Consider the following 10,585-nt stretch of genomic DNA (forward strand, 5'->3'; position numbering starts at 1 on the left):
CACCGATTATGAGGGAACGACTCTGTGGAACAACCTATGAATCTGTAAAACCTCAAACTGCAAAAAAGCTGGAGGAGGATTAACTGATGGCTTCTCAGCTCTTCTGATGCAAGACGTTGCAGTGGAGCTCCCACATCTGGGCCAGAAAATTTTAACATGTGAATATTCTCAAGTCATATGCTTTTAGCTAACAGATATTAAAGAGCTGATAGGAGCTGTGACACATGTTGTCACATGTTGAATGTACATGTTTACACCTTTGCAATTATTGCTGTATTTGAAAGTATATAATTTGTGTGTGTCAATTTCTAGATCCAAAAAATCAAATCCTAACTAAAGTGCTCACATGGTCTGAGTCATTTGGACAAATTATACCGAGAGAACTAAGGACTGCTGAGGAGATGGAATAGACAAAACACCAGAAAGCAACAACCATAGCTCCAGGATCAATAGATGGATGTGCTGGCTTTTTAGCTCTTGGCTGTCTCTTGCTGAATTACTGCCGTTTTTCCACCCTTCATTCTTCATTCATTAGAGAATGATGATAAGCAAGAAGCATCAGGAGCCTCAAAGTACAAGATTTGTATCAAGTGTTCGGTTTCAGAGATGAAAAGGCTGAGATGTCTCAGAACAATTACGTTCAAAAAATGTCTCTTCTGCTGATCCTGCTCCTGCTGCTCCCTGCAGCTTGTAATTCCCCTACATGTTGAGAATGACAGGCACAAGTGGCTGGGATATGCCTTAAGACCATGCCCTGAAGCAGAAAATACAATGCTGTCATGAAGTTCTGCAACCAGATCAGATACAATCATGAAAGCTGCCCTGCACATTCCAGATAGTTTTATTCCTTCTTGCACTTTTATTACAATAGCTGTATTGCAACTTAAATGCACTTCATTGTGTCAGGTGTAATGCGGTCATACATCAAAGAAATGTGGAGGTGCTTAATTTCCATACCATCCCATGAAATGACATGAGGTGGTATTCCTGAAATGAAAAACAATCACTGCAGCAATTCTGTGAGAAGAACACTTCAGAAGGAGTCAAAGAGACAATAAAGTATAGCACTAAGAACAGGATTTGAGACTATCAGGACTGATTTTTGCTTGCAACTACACTTGGCCTCTTCCACCCTGACTGGACAAAGATCCAACAGAAATAAAATCTGGTTGCTTTGCCAGAATACAGTAAGACTTTGAAAGGATTCTGAGATCTTTGTAGGGATTAGTGGAATAATTTAACAGGAGGTCATGTTAGTAGGTAGAGAACAAAAAGACATTTGCATTTCAGACTGCGTGTACTGTCTGAGAATAGTGGAGGAAGAAAAATAAGCATGCAGATGCCTGAAGCTACTTTGCAAAGAGGAAAAAAAGCCCTGACAGAAAATGGATGAAAGAGAGGATGTTAAGGGAATAAAATTCTGGAAAAAAACACACAAAAGCATTTATTTCACTTCCAGGCTAAAACAATATTGTTTAGTGAACACTACTAAAAAAGTTGGTTTTTCTAATTCTAAGTTGTGGAATCCCTGAATCAGAATAAATCAGCTTGGAAGGGACCTTAAAAAGTAATTTCAACCTCTTGCTCAAAGTTAGATTCACTATGAGGCCAGACCATGTTGCTCAGAGTTTTATCCAACTGGGTCCTGAAAATCTCCAAAAAAGAGGCATCCCACCTCTTCCAATACCTTTTCCAGTGCTTGACTGTCCTCATGAGGAAAAGTCTTTTCTTTTTATCCAGCCCAAACTTCTAGCTTCACTTTAGGTTCATTGCCCCTCATTCTCACACCATACCACCAGAAGAGCCTGCCTCCATCTTTTTTACAAGCTCCTCATAATCACTGTTAGACTGCTACCAGGTTTCCCCTGGAGACACTTCTTGCCAGGCCAAAGAAGCCCAGCTCCCTCAGCTCCTGCCCCAAGACAAATTCTTTAATTCCCGGAGTATTTTGACAGCTCTCTGCTGAATTTTCACCATTTAGCTCAATTGTCCTTGTATCAGAAGTATGCAAAGGTAGTTGCAGATGTGCTCTGATGAATACTGAATCCTTTAATCTCCTGGGTGTGCTGTTAATACAGTCCAGGAAACTGCTGACAGTATTTGCTGCGAGGTCACACTGCTGGTTTATGTTCAGCTTTTTACACCCCCAGGCTTCCCAGGTTGTGCTCAGCAGTGCTGCTTCCCAGCCAGCTGGTCCCAGTCCATATCCCTGGGAAGTCAAAAGTATAGAGCACTGCAGGTCAGACCTCTGGAGGTCATCCAGTCAAACTCACTCTCAAAAGCAAGGGTAACCTCAAGCTTAGATGAAGTGGCATCCATCATCTAAACCAGAAACTCACAAATTACATATATAAAATCCAGTCAGTTTTAAATTCTACTTCTAAAGAAGTCTTTACAACACTATGATTATTATTATTTTCCAAGCACGTCATGACCAATAAAAGCTGGTACTATAAAAAGATAAAGAGACAGCAGCTGCAAAAAATAATGGAAGTACTCAAAAAATCATTATTTTATAATGGCAAGGACAGGGAAAGTGAAGGATTTCAGTGAACCATGTATTAGAATGAGTACCAGAATCTGGTTCACTTCTGTTAAATTGGGAAGCAAATACAAATTTAAGACAGCTTTTGAGCACAACCATAATTATAAGGAAAATCTTCAGAGCAGATAAAAATAATGGCCTTGAAGTGACCACAGCAACAATAATCAGAGACTTCTCTCCCAGGCTCAGTCTGTTTTCATAGTCAAGTGGCTCATGTGTCCCAAACCTCTGGAAAGACTACCTGTGGTGATGCATTCCCTTGTTAATGAGTTTTGAATGGTTGGTCTCTATTTCCCCCGAAAAAGAGTGGTTTCACCCTAAGTTCCTCCTCCCTCTCCTCGTTGTCAGTCACTCCCCAAACCCTGCCCCTTTTTCCAGAAAACCCTCGAACCAATCCCCTGCCCCTTACCCCACCTACCCAGGTGTCAATCTATGTTTATCCCTTCCCCTGGCTCTAGAAAGTTCTGAGTACCTCGATGCTCTATTGGTTTGTCCAGGCTGTACCCTCCCCCTGCATTCTATCATTGGTTATGGTTTTGTAAGTCCCTCCTTGAGCTCCTCCCCTGTTTGTCCCTGATTGGCTTTTGCATTGTACCCTCCCCTGGTTCCACCCCAGCTTAAAAATCTGTGTAAACAGGTGTGCTGTCATTTTGGTCTCTGACCCGTCCAGGAATAAACTGTCTTGGAGTCACACCAAAGACCCCTCTCTTTTCTTTTGCCTTGCTCCTCATCAGTAAACATCCCAAGTGCTTTTCCTCCTAAAGCAGCCTGTTGCTGCTGGGCAGAGCAGCAGCCCTGCTTTACATCCTGGTCTGCAGTGGTCGGGAGGCGGCCGCTCGTGGCACTGTCCAGGAAGGGCCCAGCCGGTGGCCTTCGAGGCACAGTGTCAACTACCCAAGACAGTGCACGTGACTCCACACAAGCAGCCTGTGAGACAGGCAGGAGATGCAGACATGAGCAGTCCCTGTCCCCACAGCAGAAGTCCCCAGTGGGATGTTACAAAGCACAGAAACTGGGCTGTCAATACCTGTCACTAGCCCCCACAAGTGGCCACCTTCTATCTTTGCCTTGACTGATGAGGTGAGGGGCTGCCCCATTCACTTGCTCACACACTTTACAACTTCTGCTCCAGAATCAGAGCTGCATTTTCCTCACCAGGAGCTTCCTTCCAAGGAACAGGCACTTCTCAGTGGCTTCTAGTACTGCAAAATATGATCTGCTAGCAAACGTGTGTAAGGGCTATGACTAGGAACAGAATTTATCATTTAAATTTGAGATACCTATCATACATAGGCTTTTACCAGCCAGCTTATTTTTTCAGCTTAAATAAACATAAACTTAAGGTAAATGTCTGATTTTAGATCCTTTCCCATGTAAAGTAGATGAAGTTTTTCTGTTATTAAAAGGGGGAAAAAAACCTTTTACCAATCAGGGTTTTTTTGTCTTTCATCCAAACTGCTTGGATAATACTGGCATGCAGAAGGAAATTATATAGGAATCTGAATTTTGCAACAGAAAGAGAGTAAGTTTTAGACACTACTTAAGTTTCTTATAACAAGAACAGAAACATTTCTTGCTTATTATTATTATTGGTACTATATACTTATGGTTAGTAGCATATTCTAAAAATTACGATCTAATTGTAGCATACTGGCTCTGCAAAGAAGCTATAAAAGGACAAGTTTTTCCCTATAAAAGAGTAACCTATCTGTTCATTGCCTTCTAAGTACCTTGTTTACATTTCATTCTCCACTAAAAATAAATGAAAGAGAACATTTACCATACAAAAGATCTGGCAATACTTTTGTATCTGCTACCATCTGCTGACAAACAGCATTATTGACTTTATCATAGTCAATCTTAAAGAAACAACTCTTATTTCCCTATAGGAAAATTTCCACTGATGCTACAGTGGCTGACAGTAAAGGCTACATGAATTTTTAATGCACCATTTTATAGCCACAGTAAGCTAATCATTTCCTATCCACCTATCTTGTCTGCATCACAGATTCACCACTGACCAGCATATTCCACTCATACAGCAGTGACTGCATCCTGCATTCATTGAAGCCCTTCAGCTATTGCAGACAGTTCCAGAAGTCAATTACTGAGCAATTACACGAAACTCATTCCTCATTTACAAGCACAAACCCATTTATTTTATTATTAGCTGTAAAACTTCCTGAAAAAGTCACAGAATGGGTCAGGTTGGAAGGGAGTTATCTGGTCTGACCACCCCACTCAAGCGTGTCATCCTACAGCACATTGCAGAGTTTTGTCTCCAGGTGGTTCTTGAATCTCCCCAGGGATGGAGACTCCACAGCCTCTCTGGGCAATCTGTTCCAGTGCTCGGTTACCCACACAGTAAAGAAATTTTTCCTCATGTTCAGAAGAAGCTTCCCTGTGAATCAGTTTCTGCCCGTTGCCTCTTGTCCTATTGCTGGGGACCACTAAGCAGAGCCTGGCATCTCCCTTCAGATACTGACAGACATTGCTGAGGTCCCCTCTCAGTCACCTCTTCTGGAGGCTGAACAGGCCCAGCTCCCTCAGCCTTTCCTCATGAGAGATGTTCCAGTCCCTCAATCATCTTTGTAGCCCTCCACTGGACCTGCTCCAGGTGTTGCACATCTCTCTTGTCCTGAGAAGCCCAGAACTGGACACAGCACTCCAGATGTTCCTCACCAGGGCAGAGCAGAAGGACAGGATCACCTCCTGTGAGCTGCTGGCGATGCTTTTCCTAATGCAGGATATCTTTGGCCTTCTTGGCCACAAGGACACACTGCTGGCTCATGAGCAGCTTGTTGTCCACCAGGGCCCCGAGGTCCTTCTCCTCAGAGCTGCTTCCCAGCAGATCAGCCCCCAGCTTGTGCTGGTCCATGGAGTTATTCCAGTCTTGTTTTCCAGTCCACAATGTGGGATAAAAAGATCTTTTCTCCCTAGTCTTAATTTGAAGAAAATAATGGCAGTAGAAATTACCACCTTACTTAGTTTTACAACACTTCAAGTGAAAGCCTTGATTAGCCTCCAGATACAATTTTTGTTGAGAAAAAGACTAAAAAAATCCTACAGCCTAAAAAAATTAAAACAAACAAACAAACAAAACCTAAAAAAAAAAAAAATATTCGTTTCAGGTATCTCATATTAAATTGTGTAAGTGTGACAGTGAAGAAAGAAGACCAGGTCACACTGATGTCCTCTATCTGGGTATATAGTGAACTAAATTTAAAAGTATATACTAAAATATTGTTTGTTCAACAAATCTAATCCTTTAGATCAGATTTGGTTTTGTTGTTAGGAATCTGATTTCGAAATTCTCTCTAAGTAGTGAGTCTTAAGAGTAGTCGGTTCTACCAGACCTAGATACATTTAGTAAATGGAGTTGCAAGTTAGTTTAAGTTAGTAAGTTTAACCTGCACCTTGTTCCCTTTCCATTGTTATATTTTAATTTTTTTTTCAACTTCCAAAGTTAAAAAAATGTCCCTGAGCTCTGCTGTAGTGGCGAGAACAGGAGGGGGCTCTGCTGCCCCTCGGTGGGCATTACTTGGGGAGAAGTGCGTTTCATTTGACTTAAGTTCCTGCCTTGAGAGCTCAACTATGTTTTAGAGAGCTCCTAGCTGAACTTGAAGTTCTTTTTTCTTGCACTCTCATCGCTAAAGCAACCCTGGGTATTGCTGCGAGGAGACCAAAAGCCAACACCAGTGCCGGGCCATCGACCCAAAGCATCGAGTCCAGCGGGACCGCACAGAGCAGATGGTGACACTGGTGGCCTCCCGGCGTCAAACGCTGAAACGCGACCAGAGCTCCTTCCCCGCTCCGGAAAGCCGGGGCTGCTTCCATCAGCCACCCTCAGGAGAAGGAGCCACCGGGGAGCCACCTCAGCCCGTCCTCCAAACCGCGGGACCACCCGCAGTCCCTCCGCGTCGGCGCCGCCTCCCCTTTCCCGCCATCGCCCCGCAGGGGAAGCGCGGCCGCCCCAATCTCGCGAGAACCGGCGCTGCCGCCGCCGCCATGGAGCCGCCGGTGCGCGGCCCGCCGGGGCTGTCGGCCGTGCTGGCGGTGAGGGGAGCGGGGCCGCCTGGGGGAGCGGGGCTGTCCGGCGGGGAGGGGGAGCGAGGCCGCCCGGGGGAGCGGGGCTGACCGGCGGGGAGGGGGAGCGGGGCCGCCCGGGGGAGCGGGGCTGTCCGGCGGGGAGGGGGAGCGGGGCCGCCCGGGGGAGCGGGGCTGTCCGGCGGGGAAGGGGGAGGCCCTTGCCGGGGGCGCTCCTTGCCGAGCGTGGTGTGGAGGGCTGCGGTGCGCGGTCCGTGACCGAGACCGGCCGCGTTCGGTCGCTGTGACCTCCCGGGGACGCCCCTTCTCCCGCCGCTGCCTGATCCGCTTTCCCTGTGCCCGCAGAGCACGGACTGGTCGGAGCCCTGGCTGCTGGGGCTGGCGGCCTTCCACCTGCTGTGCTTCCTGCTGACGTGCGCGTCCCTGCAGCACCGCCGGGTGCAGGTCGGGCACTTCCTCTGCATGGGTGAGTGAGTGTAGGGCACACCGTGTGGTGCCGGGCACAGAGCAGTGCCTGCAAGTTCGTATTTCTCCGCTAGCAATGCGTGTGTCTGTCGATGATAATCTGCGATAGAACCTGCTATGATCTATAAATATGTATTTATTTTATTTCCAAGAAAAAATATGAAGTAGTGACTTAAAACTCTGGCCTTAGTGAAGAAGTGGGATGAGTAAGGTTACTGTGTGGTGATTGTCGTGTGTGTCACAGCTTCCCAATGAAGTGTTGCTGTGCTGGAGGAGCAGAAAAGAAATTTACTGAGAGCCAGCAGTTGCCTTGTACTCTGCCTTGCTCTACTGGTGCGGTGCAATGAATACGGTCAGCTTTAGTTTCTGAAGCAAGTTCACCATATGCCCTGCTGACCGCAATAATGGCATGAGGAAGAGCAAGACTGGCTTGTACACTGCAGGAACAACTTGTGTTATCTCAGGGTTTATCAGCCTGAGAATCCAGTTACATTGCCTAGCCAAAGCAGTCAAGCCTGACTGGCAGAACACACACTAGCTTTGGTTTAAGATCACATGGATTTGGATTAGATGGTGTATTACGATCACTTTATTTTTAAATACTGAATCTAATATTTTTCTTTTATTGTTTAGTGGGCTTAGTGTACTGTGCTGAATACATCAATGAATTAGCAGCCATGAATTGGAGGTAAATGTTTTCACTTTCATTTTTTGCATAAAACTATACAGTATAATGTAGTTATCACATAAGAAATAATAACAGCATGCATCTGTTGTACTGTTTAAAATCTGTTTATATGGATGCTTGTAAACTAACTCATCAAAGAACTGAGACAAAATCAGAGTGCTCTGGTTAAGGGGAAAAGAATGAGAACTTTGGTGGGTTTTTTTTAGTCTTTTGTGTATGTTTGGTTTTTTTGTTTGTTTTATTTTGTTTTTTCTTTTGTTGGGTGTTCTTTGCTATTCACATTTAATAGCTGAAGTTAAGAACCACTTCTCAAAAATACTGCTGCTGCTTTATATACTTACTTATATGTATGAAAAACATTAACATTTGTCTGTTTTACTAAATGTGTATACCAGAATTAAACTGATGGTTTATTTTGATATTTTGAGCACTGAATTAATCTTTCCATGATATAACTGGAAGTTAGGTGTTTAACACCACTTTATGCTGGCATCTAATAGTAGTCATTATGTTTCACTTCAGGCATACGTGACCTAATTACAGCTTTGCTACATGTATTATTTTTTGTTATCTTTTCTAATACAAGTAAGCAAATTACCTAAAACAGTAATTTCAGGTGCTTCAGAATAAGCATATTTTTTGATGCAATCTTGTAGTCATGTTAGTTAGCTTTTGCATAGTAAAATTGTGATGAAGAGAAGAGGTATCAACTGCCTTTTTTTTCTGACTTAATACAGTAGAATGCTGGGCTATGCCTGGTGATTGATCCTAAGATCACATGTACAGTGGCCATGTAAAATAGTTACAGGAAAAGTTGAATGTGTGAACTACACTAAATAAAGCTTTGTCTTTTGTTTTCTTTTTACTTATTTCAGGCTCTTTTCTAAATACCAATACTTTGATTCAAGAGGAATGTTTATTTCACTTGTATTTTCAGCGCCACTGCTGGTGAATACTATTATAATTGTGGTATGTATGTGTTCATTCATATAGGTGCTTTCATTAAATGAGTAAGTAAAGCTATATGGATTAGTTGAATTTAATAATTTACTTTCTTTTCAGGTCACCTGGGTTTACAGAACTTTGAATGTAATGACTGAACTAAAGATGCTACAGCAGAGGAGGAAAGCAGAAAAAGAGAAAAAGAAGTGAAAATGCCAAACTCTATTTTTTTTTCTTTGTTTGTATTAGCACCTGTCTGGGTATCAGTCCTTCTGTTTGAGTATGCAGGAGCAATATTTTTGTGTCCAATGTTAAGAGGACTTTGTAATTGCAGCTGTGGACATGGAGGTGAAAGCAGGTATCTACAGTACATTTAAATTGGAGGCGAAATTATGAAACCCAGTCTTAACAAGCCTTTGTGTCCTTCAGTGTAAGATTGTTTTCCTCCATGACCACAGCTTTTACTATTGATGTGACACAGTCTTCCACTTTCCATTGGCCTGTGTATTTTTTTTACTATGTCTTTGTTCTGTGCTTATCAAGTATAAGTTATTCTGCTGCTTAAGCCAGTTGGAGCTGTGCTGTGACTTACAGTAAATGAGAGATTTTACTCAGAATAACTCAGGAATCCATGCTTCTGTGAAGCACTTCACTTCTTTCTAAATCAAGTTTTATACTTCCTATGTGTATTGTGTGCCAGTGGCATTTTATAAATAAAACTATCCATTCACTGTATCTTAAATTGAGTTAATTGGTATTCATTTTTAATCAGGCTTTTTCCTTCCTTTTTTCTCATGAAAATTCCCAGTTTGTCAAATTCCCCAGTTTATTTTGTGTAAATAATTCAAAATTATATCTGCATTTCTTTCAATTTATATTTCATGTTTTTAAGGCTTCTAGATAAATATAATTTTTTAAAACTGGATGAAAATTTCATAGTTTTATGCTTCTTTGTAGAACAGAAAGGAAGGGAAGAAAATCAGTAATGTTATATGCAGTTTTGTTCCCTTTTTAATGCTTTTTGAAATAACTGAAAATTAAAAACAGGTCAAAAGAAGGCTTTAATTTAGTTTCAGGTAGCCTGTTTTTTATTGAATTAAGGTAATTTGAGAAGAAGTGTGGACACAGTGTAGACATCCATATTTAGTAAAAGTTGTAGCTTTGTGTGGAGATTTACAGTTCTGTCTAAAATAGACATCATTTCAGAAAGGAAAGATTATCTACAAAGATGATTATCTACAAAGGTGATTATCTACACTAATGTGAAAAACATTTGGGTGCAAAATTGCAGAACACTAGTAAGTTTATAAGCTTATAAGGGAAGTATTTGTGAAACTAACTGTAATTACTTGGATAGTCTTTATGAGGATGGAGATACGGACTTGAGGAAGAGAGCAGATGCAAGTCATACACAGTTTGCAAGTCTCCTAAATGGAGAAAGTGAAACTCTTGCTGGAAGGGCAGTGAAGTTTTAGTGTTGGATCTATTTCTTTACCTTTCCTGTTCCTCTTTGCATTCCTTTACCCACTAATTGCTCCATCCAGAACTACTGGCAGCTAGGCTATTTTATATCAGCAAACTAAATAGATGCAGGTTTGTGTGTTGTCCCATTCTGACCGTTCTGCAGCTTGGTACAGTGTTGGGTGGTGTCAACTGTACGGAGAAATCTCAAATGGTCTGATGGATAATGTGTGCTTTTTGGGAAGGAGTGATGAGAACCTGTCCAAATGACTGCCAGGTGGGCTGTGGCAGCTGTCACCAGGACCAAAGAACAGACCTTTCTGATTTCATATACATAGGATGTTGTCCTTCCAGGCTGGCTTATAAAAGTTCAGCCTTGCTCCTACAATTTGATGGGGAGAGTTGCCATTTTCACACTTGGCCCTAAGCATGACCCT

At 42.6% G+C, this 10,585-nt stretch overlaps 1 protein-coding gene across 1 annotated transcript; it reads left to right on the forward strand.

Moving 5' to 3' along the window:
• The first annotated feature begins 4,732 nt into the window (after nt 1-4,732).
• TMEM18 (transmembrane protein 18) lies at nt 4,733-9,429 on the forward strand. The gene is given in 8 exon segments (XM_063389292.1): nt 4,733-6,329; nt 6,332-6,412; nt 6,415-6,507; nt 6,510-6,601; nt 6,938-7,058; nt 7,691-7,745; nt 8,621-8,714; nt 8,808-9,429. Coding segments are annotated over 8 exon segments (660 nt in total). The 5' UTR covers nt 4,733-6,295; the 3' UTR covers nt 8,898-9,429.
• Nucleotides 9,430-10,585: the final 1,156 nt, after the last annotated feature.

The sequence above is a fragment of the Prinia subflava genome, chromosome 2, assembly GCF_021018805.1.
Source record: "Prinia subflava isolate CZ2003 ecotype Zambia chromosome 2, Cam_Psub_1.2, whole genome shotgun sequence".
Lineage (NCBI taxonomy): Eukaryota > Metazoa > Chordata > Aves > Passeriformes > Cisticolidae > Prinia > Prinia subflava.